Raw genomic sequence first — 18,287 nt, 5'->3', positions numbered from 1 at the left:
TGGCTCCAGTGTTTACCTGAAGGGGCAGGGCCCTGGAGGACGGGCCTGGAAGGGCTTGGACCTCTTCCAGCTTGTTCTCCTCCTGGCGATGGTCCAAGGCGAGCTGGGTCACTCTGTTGCAGTTGTATGGGGTCGGGCTGGAGGGGGCCGGCCCAGGGGCGGGGTGGCCACTTGGCCCCATTCTGAGGGGCTCCGGTTCTCTTAGTGCCCCCGCCCCGCACCGCCCGGTTCCGAGGAGAGGCATTTTGCAAAAGTCAGACTGACCCCTATGCAGCATCAATGCCATGAAATTAAGGAAAGCAGCAAACTGTGAAAATTTCCCAGTGTCAAAAATTCAAGGCCAGCCAACCAGGACGGCTTTTACTTTTCACCTGGGTTGAGTGGGATGATTGCTTCTGGACCTGTTCATGGGCTCCAAAATAAATATGTTCTCGGTAGAGCTGGCTTGAACACTCATGAGTCTCTGAAAAGCGGGGAATTTTCAAAATGTTTGAGGGGATCCCTAGTGCCTTAGGTCTACATTCACTGGACACACATTATGTGTCAGGCCTGTGCGGCCAGGGCCTTGACGGTACAAAGATGATGGAAAGACGTGGTCCTTGCTTGCAGGGACGCTGCATTCTCATTGGGGAGGCAGGATGCAGGGGGGGCCCCCGGCTGGTTCACACCCCCCAACCCCCTCCCGAGCAGTACAGGTTCCAAATGCCCAGGTGGGAGGTTTCAGGGGGAGGCAAGATTGAACTGGGCCTTGAGGAGTGAGCAGCTCTGAGAAGGTGGAGAATAAAAAGGGCCCTTCTAGGTGGGGAACAGAGCGAACGCCCAGTGGGGCTGCGGGATGCCAGGTGGGTGTGCGGGAGCTCTGTCTGGTAGCTCCAGTTCTGCTCCGCGCTCCTCCTGGATCTGCCTCACCTGCTGCTCCAGCGGGGCAGAGCTGCAAGCGGCGTGGCCCAGTGGTTCATAGCACGGGCTCCTGAATTCAACCGTAGGCTGGTACCTCCTCGATGTGGGGCAAGGTGCTTGATCTCGGGTGTCTCCTTTGCCTCATTTGTTAAACAGGGACGGATGCCAACTGGTTGTAAAGATGAAATGAATTGCTGCGTAAAAGGCTTGAAAATGCCTCTCCATCCGTAACTTCCTGCTGTTGTCTTCACTGTCCTTATCAACAGCTGGAAGGACGTGTTACCGCCTTTGCCAGGATGCCTGGGGGCTGCCGGCACCCTCCCTGGGCCTTTGCTGGTTTGGAGGCCAGGAGGGTGGCCTCTCCCCCAGCCCCTTGGTGTCAGAGCGGGCTGCTCTCTGCACCCCTCCGGTGTCCTGAGCTTGGGGCTTCTGGTTGCATCCCAGCTCACGTGGAGCCTGCCTTTCAGTGGCCCTGGCTCTCCTGGGAATTCTCAGTGGCGCAGACGCTTATAGCCGAGGCCCCCGAGCCACAGAAATGGGGAGTAGAATCAGACCAGTGTGCACCTGGGAGATGCTTGGTGGCTTTTGGGAGATCCCCGAAGAGGTACCTGGCCCACCAAAGGTTAAAAAGCTCTTGCACTAGCGACTCAGAGGCCTGGGCAAGGCGGGAGGCTGCACCCAGAGGAGGCGGATTAGACAGATTAGCCAGCGACAGGCCTTCCCCGCCCGGCGCTCCGGGAGCTGAGTTCTGGGAAGGAGAGGAGAGCATGTCCCCAGAGCGCTAGCCCCAGGTGAGGGCGAGGAGGGGAGTGTGCGAAGGCCGGTTCCTTCCCCTTCTCGCCCTGCGCCCCCTCCCGCTGGCCCGCCTCCCTCTCCTCATGCCCCAGCCTGCTTGCTCCGGTTCCTGCAGGGACCTGGGCGGAGACGAAGAGCCACCTGTGGCAGGCAGTCCATGGCCCCCTTGGACTCGTGCCCAGGATCGTGGACCTCGAGATCCCCCAGTTCTGGGGGAGCTGGCAGAGCCTGAATCCTTCCCGGCCTGTTGCAGAGGAGGGAGGCCAGCTCCTGTCTGCCCGGCGCTCCGGCTCACCCCAGACCACAGTCGCCTGCCCGTCAGCCTATCCCCCGCCTGCCCAGAGGGGTTCCGAGAACTGAGTGCTACGCACCTGGCAACGTGCCTGAGTTTGAGACAGCCCACCTTCCTCCTGGAACCCCCCTGGGTGACCAGTTCAAGCCAGGACAGGTGCAGAAGGGACACCGGCTCGCTGCTCAGGAGCAGCGGTCTGGAGTTTACATCCAGGTGGAAGGGCGGGCTGGCCACGTGCCTGGAGCTCCCGTGTGGGTGTCAGCAGCAGAGGACATCTCCCCAGGGACCCCAACAGCAGGAAAAAGGCACTTCCTATCCTCCACCCAGCTTTTGGGGCTGCCCTCCTCTGAGACTCATCCCACATGGATGGGGCCCGGGAGTGGGACCTCGTTTCCGTACGCCCTGCTGTTTGTCCGTGAGCCGCGTTGCATGGGCTCTGAAGTTTGCTTAAGATGTACTTGATAAGAAGCGTTCAGCAAACAGCAGTGCAGGGCCCGGCCCTGGGACGACAAGTGAGTGCCAGTTCCTGGACGGATCCAGCTGGTGGCCTTGGGGGGAGGGGGGCTGGAGAGAGAGACCCCAGGCCTGGGGGGTGTGAGCGGTTGGGTGGGGAGGGAGGTGACATGCTGAGCTCCTGCACCCTTGTTGAAGCTATTACTTTGGGACACCCCGGCCCTAGGCATTGCTGGGGGATTTATGGGGGACCGGTGGGTGCTAGTGGCCGGGTGAAGCCCCCTGCGGACCTGTGTGGGTGTGCAGCGCACAAGATCACAGCCCCCACTGTGCTCCAGGAGAGACCTCGGCCAGAGAGTCCCAGTGGCAGCTGCCAGAGGTTGCCTGGTCCAGAAGCACTAACCAAAGGAAGCCTGTCCTGGTGGGCACAGGGCCCTGGGGTCGGGGGTACTGCGGTCAGGCCTGGGACCATGGCGCACTGAGCTTCGATGGGAGAACTGAAGTGTCCCCGAGGCTGCTGGGCTGGTTGTCCCTGCCCCTTCCCTGTTGGGCAGCTGTAACTGGGCCCAGAAGCTGCAGCAGCCAGGTTGAGCTGGGGGGCGCCCATCTCCCCAAGGTCCCTGGCCTGTTTTGAGTCTCCCTGTAGGTTCAGTCATTCATTCCAGAAGTGTCTGCCGGGTGCCCCTGAGTCCTTCCTGCATGCTGGTGGCTCTCAGCACTGCTCTGGAAGGGTGGCCTGGCCTCGGGTCTCCTGGGCTGAGTGTGGCACTCTGCTCCCAGCCCAGATTCTCTCTGTCTTATCTCCCTGTGCCCGCCCTGGGCCTGGGTCCCTTTGCAGCCCACGTGAAGGGGGGAATTGAGCCGCTGCCCACAGCGGGCGAAGCGGCTCCAGGCGTCCTGCTGTCAGCGGCCTCTTGGAAGCCTTGCAACAACTGAGCTTTGTTCCAGGCCTAATCTGACCTGGTTCTGCGAAGCGTGACTGCTGGCAGCCTGCAGGCCTCCGGGACGGGAAAAGGGGCATCGGCGGGGAGAGTAAGATGATCCCGGGTCGCAGGGCGGCCCTTGGCCCAGGCTGCCTCTGGCAGGAATGAGAGTCACGGTCATCCTCTGAGCGATGCTGGCTTTGTGATGGGAAGAGGAACCCTGAACTGCCGCTCCGGCCTGCATGTGTGGACCCCAGCTTCCCAGGGGCCCCTCGAAGTGCTGGGTGGGGCGAGAAGGGCCAGATCACTCTCCCTGGGGAGTAGCGCCCTCCCTGGCCCAGTGTTTCAGAGGCAGGGCTGAGGGAGGAGTCTTCCTTTCCCGGTGAGGGATGGGGGGTCCTTACCCTCTTTCTGGCTCCTGGGGAGGGCTTGCTTCTCCCCGGACTCTTAAAGGGCATGCAGTGAAGCCTTGGCTGTGACTGGGCCCCCCTGGGCACCCCAAGGCTGCACCTGGGAACTGGGGGCTGGCCACATCCACCCTAGATCTCCCTGAGAGCCGTGCCTGGGCCCCTTGTCCCAGCCGGGCCAGGTGTGTCGGGGCAGCAGTGGAGACTGTCTGCCCGGGCTGGGGATCACTCCCAGCGAGCGTGGTTACCAGGAAGACCTGGGAAGGGGCAGCTGGCAGGCCGCCTCGGGCTTGTCCTGCAGATCAATCTGATGTGATCTGCATCCTGGGGCTTTCACAGCCCTCCCCGGACTGTGCCTTCTGTTTCCACCAGGATCAGGGCCCAGCGGGAGAATAATGCTTCTGTAACCCAAGCCACTTGGAAGTGGGTTAAATCCAGCCCCTGTCATCTTCCAGCCTGAGGCCTAGGCTAATCCACCTGGAGGGCTGTGGAGGGTGGTTTGCAAAACTCACTAATGAGCACGTGACTTTGACTCTAGCTACAGGGTCCAACGTGTGTGTTGAAGGACAGGTGGTGGGTTTTTGTGCAGAGGTGACCCGGTATAGACACCGTGGGGACACCAGGTGGTGGAAAAGCAAACGAGTACACGCAGTGGCGGCGGCATGGGACTGGAGGGGAGGAGGTGGTGGATCTCTCGTCAATGTTAGGCGCCTGAGGTGTGGTCAACAGACCCTCAGCAACGGGGAGTGGGTCGTCCTGGTGGCAGCGCCTTCCTGGTAGCTGGGGATTGACACTCTAGCCGCCAAGCCTGTGCTTTAGTTTTTAAAGGAAGCCTTTCTCAAATACACCATGTATCTCTTCTTTCTCTTTTGCCTTTATTTATTTGGTTGTTCACTTTGTTCATTACTCGTTACCAAACAGTGTGAACAGGAAATTAAAAGGACAAATTCTCCAATCGCATCGGTTACAACATTGCTTTTTCTGTTCCCTTTAGTACTTGTTTCCACATGCACAGGACGCATCGTTTGATTTAACTATCAAAGGCGTATAAGTTTTTTTTTCACAGAGGTGCGTATTCTCTGTACACATCGTTTTTTGTTTTTTTTGGCGGTACGCGGGCCTCTCACTGTTGTGGCCTCTCCCGTTGCGGAGCACAGGCTCTGGACCGGGGCACGAACCCGCGTCCCCTGCATCGGCAGGCGGACTCTCAACCACTGCGCCACCAGGGAAGCCCTGTACAAATCGTTTTTAACTCTGCTGTTTTCACTTGAAATCAGATCTCACACGTGGATTCCCTGATCACAGTTTGAACGGCTCTTCAGAGAGGATGTTCCCGAATTCACTTAGCCATCCTCTCACCAGAGCTCTTAAACGTTCTGCTGACGTTGGCGCTCCTCCTTGGTGATGTGCACCCGTGACCCTGACGGAGGGCGCCTGCCGTGCTGAGCCGCAGGTGTTGCAGTGGCCGTGCTTACAGCTGTGAGACATGAGCTGGCTGGATACGTGTTCTTTTTTTTTCCAACCAATGTTGTTTATTTATTTTTTTAGATGTTGGGGGTAGGAGTTTATTAATTTATTTATTTTTGCTGTGTTGGGTCTTCGTTTCTGTGCGAGGGCTTTCTCTAGTTGCGGCGAGCGGGGGCCACTCTTCATCGCGGTGCGCGGGCCTCTCACTATCGCGGCCTCTCTTATTGCGGAGCACAGGCTCCAGACGCGTAGGCTCAGTAGTTGTGGCTCACGGGCCTAGTTGCTCCGCAGCATGTGGGATCCTCCCAGACCAGGACTCGAACCCGTTAGCAGGCAGATTCTCAACCACTGCGCCACCAGGGAAGCCCCCCAAATAAGTGTTCTTAACACAGCGTTTTATTAAGAGGTTTAAGGAACAGAAAACGCCATTTGCCCTGATTATCAGCCTGCTTAGAGCTACTGAGAAGTCCCAGGGTTTACTTGTCCTTTAAAAGATCTGCCCGTTGCCCACAGTCTGTGATTTCTCTCTCTGACTGGTGTGTAATGCCAGGGGCTCCCCCCACCCCGCCCTGCCTCTCCTTCTCTCCCTCTCTTCTTTGGCCCCTTCTGGATGCTCAGGTACCCTAGGAGGTGTCTCTTTGCTTCCTTGGGCCAGCCTGAATGTTCTAGTCTTGGCGATGGGCCACCTGCCCCCAGGTGACCAGCCACCTCTCCTGGAGATCATTCGTTCTGCTGCCGGGTTACCTGGGCAGTGGTTTCTTCTGGAATCTCCAGGTTCCCCAGGCCAGTCAACAGTGCTGCCTGTCGGGCCGACCCTCCAAGGCCGCTATTTTGTTTCTCTCCCCTCCCCTCCCATCTTCCCTCCCAGGGCCTCTGCCCCTCAGTCCCTAATTGCACCTCTCTCTATGTATTAATATATCCTTGCATTATAATCTCACGACCGTCGACAGGTTGAGTGAAACACGTGTACCTCTTTGGCGACTTGGTGCCCATTAAACAGAAGGGCTTGAAGACTGAGGCAGCCTTTCCCGTATTCTGGGGCGTCCCCTTGCGGCTCCTTTTGCTGTTGTCAGCTGTTTCTGATCGCTCACCTTCCTGCACCTTATCCACGATTTCCCCCTTGGTCCATTGGCCTTACTTTGTCAGTCTGCTCGTCTTTCTCGCCTGTGCAGTCTGTTCATGGCGTGTGAACCGGGGTCTAACCAGGAAACAGAAACCACTCCAGGATTTAGAACAGAAGGACTCAAATGTACAGACGATAGAAAAGCCAAACCAAGCATAAGGAGGCAGCCAGGGTTGGGTGGGGTTTATACAGCTCTTCGAAGGTACGAATGGGATTATTTGTTACGAGTGAGAAAAGAAGTAACAGCAAATTGTAAGTTTTAAACAGCGGGCAAATTTCATAAGCGTCCCCAAATCCAGAAAAATAACAATGTTTTTTATCAATCAACTACTTGTCCGATCTCCAAAGTAATTTTTTTTCCCTACATGTTTTTGGCTGCATACTCTTTGATCACTTCTTTATGTGATGACTATGTAATACAATTTTCTGTTGAACGAATAGAAAGTAAATTCATCTTCCTAGTTAATCAGAAGTTAACTTTTACTTTTGGTGGTTGGGATGCATGAAAAAGCGTGGCTTAACTCACGAGTTTGTGGTACTGCTGCTGGTTTTCACCCTACAAACACAAGAATTCTGGTAAATTCCATTTTATGTGATTCCCATCCAGAAAGAAATAGACAAGTATGGGCCATTTGTAACTGCACGTGATGCATTATTGCATTTCTTTCTGACCAGAGATACTTTCTGTTTTGAGTCGACATTGAAGAGAATTGAATTCTCTGCTTACAACTTTGTATCTGGTGATTGGAATCATTTCCCATAGCCTAGCTTCTGGCTCCATGCGTTTCAAATCTTGCTGTCCCCCACTGCCCACGTCTTTCCGGCACCAGGTACTGCAGGACACGTTCATCTCTTATCCCTTCAGATTCTGCACAGTAGACAGATTTGGGAAAGTACATGGAAGGAGTACTCCTGGCCTTGCACACTGGGGCGACGAGCCGTCACTTAACTCTGCATGGAAATAACTGTGAACTATGTAAATAAAACCCAACTACATTCAAGCTAAATATCTTTCCAGTTCAACTTTTCCTTAGCAGGAGCCCCCAAACGCCAACAACCCCTCCACTGGTACCTTACACAGGAGAAAGGGTGATGGCCAGGAACTCAGGGAAGAAAGAGACAGCAATCTTAACTGATGGGGGTTAAAATATCTTCTGTGTTGCCAGTTTTACAAAAACGCTGTGGCCCTTCTCAGTGCCTTGAAACGGATGCACATGTGCCAAGGGCTCTGGTGCTTGAGGTTCCGTAGCTTCCCGGGGACGCCCAGAGATGAGCCTGGGGGAGCCACTACCGCACCCCACCACCTGCAATCAGAGGATCAGAGAGAGGAGGGCGTGTTGTCAGAATCCAGGGACCAGGGTCACCCGACGGGAGGCTGGACAAAGGTGGGCCTGCCTGGCGGGAGCTGCAGCTGCAGAATAGACAGAAACTACTGCTGGAGAAACCTTCCAAGGCAGAAAGCGGGGGAGAGATCTACCCTGGTTCTCCCTGGCTCCCACCTTCCAGTCTCGTCCTATAGGTTGAATCCAGCCGAAAGGCTACAGACCTGGGGACCTGGAGACCTCAGCCTGCAGAGGTCCGCTCTTCTGCCACTAAAGAGAGCCTGGGAAGGGCGAGGAATGCGGGGTGCACTTACGCTTAAAATTATTCATTGTTTATCTGGAATTCAGATTTACCTGAGTGTTGTGTATTCTAGATGGCAATGTCTTTTATGGGTGTGGGACCCAGAGTCCAGACGCCCAACTGGTGAACCTTCACGGGAAGGGCTCTGTGGGTCCTTGGTCAGCGTTGATGTCATGTGATGGACTTGGCCGTCTGGTGATGCCGCTGCCTGCTGGGCAGAGCCCTCCACATGCAGGAGCTGCTGGTGCTTCCCCGGCCTGAGAGTGGGATACCAGTGCTGGCTCCCCACTGGCCTCAGGAGAAAGGGGAAGACTGTGGTCCTGGTGGCAGCCAGAGAGGCAGGAGGCTCCTGGCCGAGGTCCTGGTGACCCTATCCTTTCTGGAGGGACTCTCATGATTTTTAAGAAAAAATTGAGAATTGATTCCTTTCTGTAGATAAGCTCCTGTCATTACTGAAAATGGGTATTTGTGCAGGAGTTTGCATAGCACCCCTTCCTGCAAAGCTCCCTTTTGAGAAAATGGTGACTTTCTGGCTGGGAAGGGCTGTCCAGCACCACTCATGGCTGGCACAAGAGCAGAAGGGTGTGTGTGTGTGTGTGCGCGTGTGTGCGTGTGTGTGTGCGTGCACGTGTGCGCGCATGGGGCCGAGTCACCCTCCACTGGAGACCACCTGCTTCCTGTTCTGCCCCTGTCCTGGGGTTAAGATGTCTGGGCTGTGTGAGGCCCCAGGAGGGTTGGGGACGGCCACCCTGATTATGGGTGGGGACAGTGACTGCGACTCCAGTAGGAGAGGATGATGGTGCGTGGGTTCCCCATCATTAACGTAATAATAATAATCCACTAGCTCCGGAGTCTAGTTAGATTCTCAGTGCCCGTTTAACCTTGTATTTTACAATACCAGGATCTAGCATAAAAATTTGGCTGAAAGGAAAAGACAAAAGGTCTTCTCAGTAACTGTATCCTTCTCTCTCTTCTCCAGGCTCCCCAAATTATATGCTCAGGGGAACACCCATGAGCTGGGCATCCAGGCTCCTAGACGTGGGGCCAGCACAGGTCTGCCAGGCTCCTGTGCCTGGTGGGGCCCATCTGTGGCGAAGGGGCAGGGAGGGCATGGGACTGTTTACCTGGAGGTGGGCCCTGCCGTCAGGCTGCAGTGGTGGCTCCCCACCCCGAATGCTGGTTCTACCAGGAAATGCTCCCCAGGGCATCCTAGGTCTCCTTCCCCTGCCCAGCATCATCCCCTTTCTCTCCAGGACCAAGGAGCCCCATCTCTTTGTCTGGCCATCTTCTTTCCTATTTGAAATGCTGCCTTTTCATTCTCAGTGGGACACCAGCCAGCAGGGACTCCCCACTCCCTTCTCCTGTCTTTTTTTTTTTTTTTTTTTTTTTTTTTTTGCTGTACGCGGGCCTCTCACTGTTGTGGCCTCTCCCGTTCCGGAGCACAGGCTCCAGACGCGCAGGCTCAGCGGCCATGGCTCACGGGCCCAGCCGCTCAGCGCCGGACCGGGGCACGAACACGTGTCCCCTGCATCGGCAGGCGGACTCTTAACCACTGCGCCACCAGGGAAGCCCTCTCCTGTCTTTTTTGCTTCATCTCATCTGAAGTGTGTTTTAATCTCGTGGCCTCCACGTGGGAAACCTGACTGGTGTTTGTCACTGGCCTGTAGTTCATGAATATTTGTGAAATGGCCTTTGCCCTGGCCTAAGTGAGCCCAGACACCAGTTGGGGAGTTTCTGGTGTGGCCAGGTGTGGGAGGGCACCGGGATTCTGAGTCCCCCCAAATCCTCACTGTTTTCTCTGGATCGCAGAAACTGCCCCCCACCACCCCCCATCTTCCTGTAATGTGCAGTCCATCCTGGAGGCTGGGAGGGTTTTCAGCTTCCCGTAGTTGGGAGGGAGTCCAATAGGACTCCTGGTAGCCTTTCTTGGGGTAGCAGTATCCTGGCTATAACATGCAAGGTGCCTTGGTTATAACTCACATTTTGTCTAATGTGTTAGCACAGGGCAGCCAAGCTTTGTTAATTTCCGATTGTAGATCCCTGGGTCCAGGCTGGTGTATGTGGCTGGCGTATAATAATAATTTATATTAGTATGTAATATATAATATGCCAATAGTGATAATATCTACTGAGTGCTCATTTTGTGCCAGGCACTGTGCTACGTGCCTACCATGTGTGACCTCGTTTAGTCTTAGTCGCCTGTGAGTAATCCCCATCTCTGGCCCCATTCTGCAGATGGGGAAGCTGAGGCTTGGAAAGGGGAGGTTGTTTCCTGGGGCCTGCAGGGAGCGCCTGGCAAGGTCTGGATCGAACCCTGTTCATCTGACTGCAGGCTCTCCTGCCTCCTTGGCCTCTGAGAACTCAAATAATTTGGTCTGGGATGTCGCCAGAGAGCTGAACTTCAAATCATCTCCTCTCTTTCCGAGTATGTTTTATTTAAAAATCACATAAAAATAACTCAGTTCTCCACTGGAAGGACTGAGCCTTTAGATGTCTTGGAGGCTTTTCTGGCTACCTCTTCGCTGGTCTCCGACACAGACCTCAGTAGTTAGGTCCAAGGAACTGAATTGCAGCTGCTCTCGTTCTGGGGTTTCTCCCAGGGCTGCGGTGGAGGCGGCCCTGGGCGGGACGCTGGTTGGAGCGCGGGAACCCCGGGCGGCTGCTTCCCATTCTTTATTAAGGGAGCAGGCTTGGCGTCTTCTCTGTGCCAGGGGCTGCCTGGCACCAGCTGCACGTTTTGGGAAATCTGAAAAATAAACAGTGTAAATAAAACTTAACTCGACCGGAGAAATCTGAGACATGCTGTTTTCCTCATCACCGTGTCTCCACCCCGACCGTGGCTTTGGTTCTTAGGGATCAGATGCCTGGGGTTGGGGTTTAACCTGAACAGACCCTCTTCATTTTTATCTTTGTCCAGAAGCCAGAGGCGGGGGCGAGAGTGGGCGCCCAGCTGGCCTTGGGGGGATGCGCGGCCGGAAGTGACTGGATCCCCAGGAATGTGTGGCCGATCCTTCCCCATTCCTTTGCCAGGCTGTTTCCATACTGGGGACTCACTGGCTTTATGGGCTCAGCTGTCGCTCACTGGTGCCACTTTCAGCCCAGACAGCTGACCCCTAAGTAGCTCATGGTGTGCATGTGTGGCGTCGGGGGACAGATGTTGAGGGTTCTCATGTATCATTGTATGCGGTGCAGATCCCAGTTAGGCGTGTGGAGGGAGGTCACAGCCATGGTGGAAGTGAGGCTGGAGCTGGGGCCGGGGATACCCACACTCACTCCTCTACCCTCTCAACAGCCCTGGGACCTGTGCCTGGCCCCACCTCCCTCTCCTCCCCAGCCCTGGGCAGCCCCACCAGAGCCACTCTGGACCTGCCCTCTCCTGGTCTTAAGGGGCGGTCAGTTCTGGGAGCCGGACGCTGGGCCCTCCTGCCCCCCGCAGGTCTGAGGCTGTGGTCCATCCAGCCTGTCTCTCTGGCAGGACCAGCCTGGAGTCACCATCCTGGTTGGACTTTTGAGGAAGGATGGAGCGTTCATTGCTCAGCAGGGGGCAGACTTCGCATCAGTGTCAAGTGGGCTCTGGGGAAGGATGCTCCCGTCTCTGCCGTGTGAGGCCGCTGATAGTCAGGGTTCGTCAGAGCAACAGAGCCAATAGGGGAGAGAGAGGGAGAGACTTATCATGAGGAATTGGCTCATGAAATTCTGGAGGCCGAGGAATCCACCATCTACCGTCTGCAAGCTGAACACCCAGGGAAGCCGCTGGTGGATTCAGTCCAAGTCTGAGGACGGAGAACCAGGGGAGCTGGTGTTCAGTCCTGGGGCAGAAGATGGGCGCCCCAGCTCACGTGGTCAGGCAGAGAACTCTCCCTTCCTCTGCCTTTTGTACTGTTCAGGCCCTCCAGGGACTAGAAGATGCCCACCCTCACTGGGGAGGTGACCTGCTTTACCCCGCCCACCAATCGAACGTTCATCTGATCCAGAAACACCCTCACAGACAGGGCCAGATGTAGTGTTTAGCCAAACATCTGGGCACCCCAAGATCCAGTTAAACTGATACGTGCAGTCCACCATCATGGTCCCCGTCGTGGCTGGGGTGGGGCTGGGGGCTTTGTAGGAGGCTCGACGGCTTCAGGGCTTCTGAACCTCTCTTCCCTCATGTGTGAAATGGGGGTGGTGGCCCCTGCCTCATGGGATGGTCATGTTGAGTGAGTGGGAGAATGGATGTAAAGCCCGTGGTTGTCATGGAGCCTTGGCATTGGAAGTGGCTGTGAGAGCCCCGTGTCCACCTGGCCCTCCTTCAAGGGTCAGCTTGCTACCCCCCTTCCTGGCCCCCCGTCTCCTCGAAGCCTCGCCAGTCACCCCGGCCCCCGGTGTTCACCCCCCCATCAGAACCGCATGTCACATGCATCTCTTGCAGTGTCGTTTACGTGGTGGGTGAGTTCAGCTAAAACTGGGACTGTCTTGGCGTCCTCCCCAGCCTGGAAAGAGGCCAGGGCTTAGTGGCAGGTATCTGTCAATACCAGGCCCTGAAGGATAGACCTCTCCCGTCTTGTCAGCTGTTGAGTCATCTTGCAGATGTGGAGAGCGCGTGTGTCCCGGGGGAGCTGGACGGGAAGACCGGGTCTGCAGGCTGCCCTGCTCAGGGCTCTGGAACCTTTTGAAACATAGCTGACTGCATTCACTCCTGGTTGGTCATAGTTTAAGAGTGGGCTTGTGGAATGAATGAATGAATGAATGATCTGTCTGGAGGACTGCAGGGGAGGAGCTAGCGCAACTGACCCCAGCGTTCTGGGTGCATGTTGGATGACGGAGGCTGCAGGCGGGTCCAACCTGGGCCCCTCTGGCTCTGCAGGCTCTTCTCCACTGTGTCTTGCTGTCCATGGGGAAGGCCTCCGCTGGGCCAACGTGGGTGTCCCTGCCGTCCTCTGTAGGACGGCCTGGTCATCCAGGCAGCAGACCCTAGAGCACCGTGACCTGGCAATGATAGGACGGCCGCCTGCCACTCCCTCTTAGAAACCTCTTGAGTCTGGCCGGCTTAGCACCTCAGCAAATCTGCTCGAGTTGGGACTTGCCTGCCCTGAGCCTCCCCAAGCATTGCATGCTGGGCCGAGTGGTGTGTGTGGAGGGGCACGAGGCCGCGTTAATCTGGGGCTCCCTCCTGGTGGGCGGGGGAGAGAACGGCTTGTCCTCCATGTTCCCCAGTCCAGCCCGGCTTCCTCCATGTTACAGACCCCAGGACAGGGAAACCCCAATTCCCAACAAGGTGGATGCAGGTTATACGGGGGCTGGCCCGTGCCTGACCTGTGCCAGCACCTCTCCATCCCGCAGACAGTCCCGGCAGCCCAGCGCGCGGGAGCCGAGCCCAGGTTTTGGAGTTTGAGGGACTTGTCTTTATCCTGGGCTCAGCTCCTCATAGCTGTGTGGCTTCAGACAAGTGACTCAACCCCGCTGAGACTTGGCTGTCTTATCTGCAAAATGGAGTACTGAGGGTTATGTTAGGTGGGGGAACGTGTGTAAAGGCTTTGACCCAGTACCTGGCACGCATCCGGACGGCGGTGGCTGCCGGGGCCAGGTGTTACCTGGGAGGACTGGGGCCTCTGGCCCCACAGGGGATGGATTTCTGGCTCTGGAGCCCCTGGCAGGAGCAGAGGTGAGAATACGCCCAGTGGCCTCAGGTGACCTTTGCCCTCTGCCCTGTCTTTAGGAGTCACGCGGACCTCCGGCGGCCGTCTCCGGAAGCTTGGCGACCCGACTGGCCCGGGTAAGTAGCTAGGTCAGCCTTGGCCCCCTTGGTTTGTCTGGGGCAGGAGTTACTGCTCACGTGCTCCAAAGAGACTCTCCCAACCACGGCCTGGCCTGGGTGGGCAGAGTGGGGAGGGTGTGTGGAGCTCCGCCTCTCAACCTCGGTGCCTCGGGGGCGGGGTCTGTGCAGCTCCTCCCCACCGGGCGGGCGGCTCTGGCCTCCCAGACCCCGGCGTGGCCAGCACGGGAGCCTGCTTTGTGTCTTTGTTGTCAGGTCCAGCGGCCAGGCCCAGGGGCTGTGCCTGGTCCGTGGTCTCTTGTCAGAGGACATTGGGGCCCAGAGGTGAAGGGACTCGCCTCCCCTAGGAGGTGGGAGAAGTGTGTTGAGGACCTGCTGGGTGTCAGACCCCGGGCTGGACGGGCAGAGGGGCATAATGGCGACGTAGCAGCTGTTCTACAGGAGGGGATGTGCCCACCCGGAGCCCACGCCCCACCTTCTAGACCAACCCTGTCCAGTAGAACTTTCTGTGTCAGTGAAGTGTTCCCTGTCTGCATCGTCCAGTACATTAGCCACTGTCCACACGTGACCATTGAGCACCTGAAGTATACATTGTCTATGTTATTTATTCATTCATTTGCATAGAATTAACTGACTTACGATTCCCACTTAATATCTACTTGTGGCTAGTGGTTATGAAATTAGACAATCCGAGCCCATGCTGGCTCTCTGGGACCCCAGAGTTCTGAACCCGAATGCCCCTGGGGCAGCCCGGCCTCTCTCCAAGTGTGTCCTCCAGAGGCAACCCCCGCCAGTGGGCTGGGCACCCTCGGGCCCGTGTGGTGGCCGATGGTGGCTCTTTGCTGGGAGTGGTGGGGTGGCGGGCACGTGATGTGCAGGCTGGACGTCCACATGAGTGTGTAGGAGGCCCTTGCGGTACGGGACGGGCCGGGTGTGGGAAGGGAAGGGTGACGCCGGCTGGAGGCCTTGGGGTGGTGAGTGATTCACGTCCGTGGTTAAGCGGGAGCTCCGCCCCGTGCAGACACGTTGGGCTGCTAACCACTGCGCTGCCCGGCTGCTGCTCTGTTCCTGGAAGCCTTTCTCGGAACCCCTGGCCTCTGCCGCTGTCTGCCTCTCCATGTCCCTCCCTTTCAGCCGCTGGGCTGCGTCTCCGGGCCCCTCGGCGTGATGGGCTGGGGGAGACGCCTGCGCTCCAGGAATGAGGTCTCAGGAGGTCGGCGCCCGGGGCTGCAAGAACACAGCCTCCCTCTGGGCATTACTTCCCTGTGCTCAGAGAGGCCGGTTCTGTGCCATCAGCACTTGGCAGCCATGACCACGGCTCTGCTTGGAAGCCTAAGGCATAATTTGCCCAAGCTCAAAGCTGTGATCTGGGTTTCGCATGGGACCGCCTGCTGACACACGAAACCCACTCTCTGGGGGCCTCTGTGGGCTCCGGCCCAGACACCCCTCCTCCTCTTCCTGCCTCCCTTTTCCAGCCCCTGCCTCCCTGCGGCCAAGACCTTGGTCCAGGCAGCCTTCTTTCCTGGACCCCCAGTCCCTCTGACCTCACAGAATGCCCCCATTCGGAGCTGCCGTCCCCTCCCCTCCTCCCAGACACCTCTGTCCCGTGTCTGGACCCTGCACCCCGTCTCCTCCCCAGAAGGCCAAGGGCCCTCGTCGTGGTGTTTCCTCCTTTATTTCAGATTTTCACGAGGCTGGGTTTGGGACTGGGCCAGAGATGGCCGTTTCCGCCGTGAGCCACAGTCCGTCAGCTCAGACTACACCCACGGTCACCCTTTGACCAGCTCACTCTGGCCTTTTTTTTTTTTCCCCCAGAAATAGAATTGTTAGACATATAAAAATATGTGAAGAATATAGTAAGATACCTGTACACCCACCATCCCGCTTAAGAAATAAGGTGTTACAGGTGCAGCCCAAGAGCTTGGGTGACCCTGTTCCGGCCGAGGTGAGCAGCTGTCTGAATGTAGAACTGCTCGCTGCCGGGTGTGTCTGTACCGTGTGCTGTGTGTCTGCAGACGACATGCCGTCTGCTCCTGACCCCGGCAGCATCGCATCATGTGTCCGAGGGGAGTCAGCTGCTGCCCTTTGCTTTTTCACGGGACGGGTCGACTGAGATGTATCCACGCAGCTCCGTGTATCTTAGTTCATTTGCTCTGACCTCGGGCAGGCGGGGATTCCTCTGCGCAGGGGGGCAGAGTTTTCGCCCCCTCGGCCTGTTGCTGGAGGCCCATGGAAGCTTTCCTCTCTTACTGACACTGCTGGACCCACTGTCATGGGTCCGGGGCCTGTGTGTGTTCCCCTGGGCAGACTGCCTGGGCTCTGGGACGCTTGCCCCGGGCCCTCCCAAGTGACCTTCCTCTTTGCTCACCCACCCTCACCCTCTTTCCATGCGATGAGCAGCCACCCCGGGCGCTGCTGGCCGACCTTTGCCCTGGTTCCCACGGCACCCATGGCATTTTCCCTGCATCTGCTTCCTCACCTCCTTGCTGCCCTGCCCAGCCCAGCCCGTCTGTCCCCTGGCTGGGATCCCTGGGGCCTTCTCCTTCTGCCCTGACATCTGGTGTGTGGCCGGGTCCTGCTTTACATCCTTCAAGTACCTCTGGGGGGTGGTGGCCAGAGCCCCAGTCCCACCCTCATCCCTTGAGTGGTGGGTTCAGCAGTGCCGAACCACACCCCCGCCACCAATTCATATTTGCTCAGAACCTCAGAAGGTGACTTTAGCTGGACATAGGGCTTTTACAGGTTAGTTAAAGGCCTGGAGATGAGGTCATGCTGGGTTAGGGTGGCCCTAAATTCAGTGGCTGGGGTCCTTATAAGAAGAGAGACACAGAGGAGGCCACGTGAGGACAGAGGCAGAGATTGGAGTTTTGCAGCCACATGCCACAGGATGCCTGGGGCCGCCAGAAGCCAGAGAGGCAAGGAGGGATTTTCCCCAGAGCCTCTGGAGGGACCGCGGCCCTGCTGACACCTTGATTTGGGACTTCGGCCTCTAGAACTGTGGGAAAATCGATTTCTTGTTATTTTAAGCCCCTGTTTGTGGTGATTTGTTACAGAAGCCGCAGGAAGCTAGGGCCCCTTCCCTCTGTGATCGACACCCCGCCCACACAAGGAGCTCCCTAGTACGCTGTCTGGGCTGTGTCCCTGCCCTTACGGGGGGTGCCCCCGTGTCCCCATTCCCCACCCCCGCCTTGGGTCCCGGCTCACACACCCCTTCCTTAGGGAGGGGCCCTGCTCCAGGCCCGGCTAGGGCCCCACCCCAGTGTCCTGTCACTCAGCTGTACTCATTGTCTTCCCCCGTGGACAGTAGGCACCGGAGGACGGGTAGGGCCCCTGCAGCTCGTTGCCCACCCTTTCTCCAGGGCAGCACAGAAGAGCCGCTCGCTCTGTCACTGAGGGAGGGAAGGGAGTGTCCTTTGTGGAGGAGCTGGTCCAGGAAGAGGCCGCCAGAGTTTTGGCCGCTGTGCACCTGACACCCGGGCCCCCGCAGGCATCCCCAGCTGTTACTCCCCCTTCCCACTGGCACGCCCCCTCCTCCACTTCTCTCACGTTTCAGCCTCGCCATCCACCCAGGCACTCAAGTGACAAGTCTCAGTGTCGTCCTTGACCTCTGCCCCACCCCAGCCCCCCCAGGTCAACAGGTGGCCAAGGTCTTGTCGACTCACCATCCCCCCAGGTGGCCCTGGGACGGGCCACCCGTGAGCTTGGCCGTGTCTCAGTCAGGCCTCTGTGTCTCCCCTCACCCCCCACCCCCTTTCTCCCCACCAGAGGCTCCTCCTCCCTGTCCAGTTGGTGTTTGGGGGGCTTTACTCAGTCCCGCCTGTGTGCCTGGGCCTGGGTGATAGCCTCCACCCACGGGATTCTTTAAAACAGACCTGGTTGTCCTCTGACCAAAAGACCCCTTGCTTCCCTTCTCCTCATAGGATAAACGGTAAACCCAGCATGAGGCTTCCATCCCCTGTCTAGCCTCTCACCCCTGCTCTCCCCTCCCTGCTCGGAGGGGTCACAGCTCTGGAAGCCATTCTCTTTCCAGGGTGATTTGACCCAGCCTGTCCATCCCGTGAGCAGGTGGGTGGCGGGGATTCCTCTATCCTCCCCACCCCGTGCTCTATGGCACAGGGCAGGCAGCCAGTAAACATCGTTGAATTGAACTTGATAGGAGAAGCTGGGGGGGATTGGCCAAAAAAACAAGTTTAAAATAAAAATCCCAGCCTTCTTTTGCCTTGGTTGACAAGGAGGCTTTCTCTTTGCCTTCTGGGGAAGAAATTTATGGAGAACTCCGCGTCTCCAGGGAAGACGAGGAGAAGAGGCAGCCAGTAGGCACGGTGGTCTTTACATTTAAATTATTTATTTAATACAAATGAAAAACGCAGTTCCTCCGTAGCAGGGGCCCCACGGTAGGCTCTCAGCGGCCACACGTGGCTGCCGTATTGAACGCGGCAGGTCCGCGGCATTTACGTCAACGCAGAAAGTTCTGCTGGGCAGGACTGGTCTGGATTGGCCCACACGCTGGATCTTCAGATTCATCGTTCATCCGGAGAGCCTTTACGGG

At 57.3% G+C, this 18,287-nt stretch overlaps 1 protein-coding gene across 1 annotated transcript in view; it reads left to right on the top strand.

Moving 5' to 3' along the window:
* The window catches only part of SEPTIN9 (septin 9), a 158,269-nt gene that overhangs the window by 2,361 nt on the left and 137,621 nt on the right, over window positions 1-18,287 (top strand). Inside the window, exon 2 of the mRNA XM_033847338.2 lies at window positions 13,682-13,738. Within this exon, the coding sequence (XP_033703229.1) occupies window positions 13,682-13,738 (57 nt within the window). The remainder of the gene's footprint in view (window positions 1-13,681; window positions 13,739-18,287) is intronic.

This window comes from Tursiops truncatus, chromosome 20 (genome assembly GCF_011762595.2).
Source record: "Tursiops truncatus isolate mTurTru1 chromosome 20, mTurTru1.mat.Y, whole genome shotgun sequence".
NCBI lineage: Eukaryota > Metazoa > Chordata > Mammalia > Artiodactyla > Delphinidae > Tursiops > Tursiops truncatus.
Note: the sequence above shows the minus strand (reverse complement) of the source record. Positions and strands in the feature narration are given on the sequence as shown.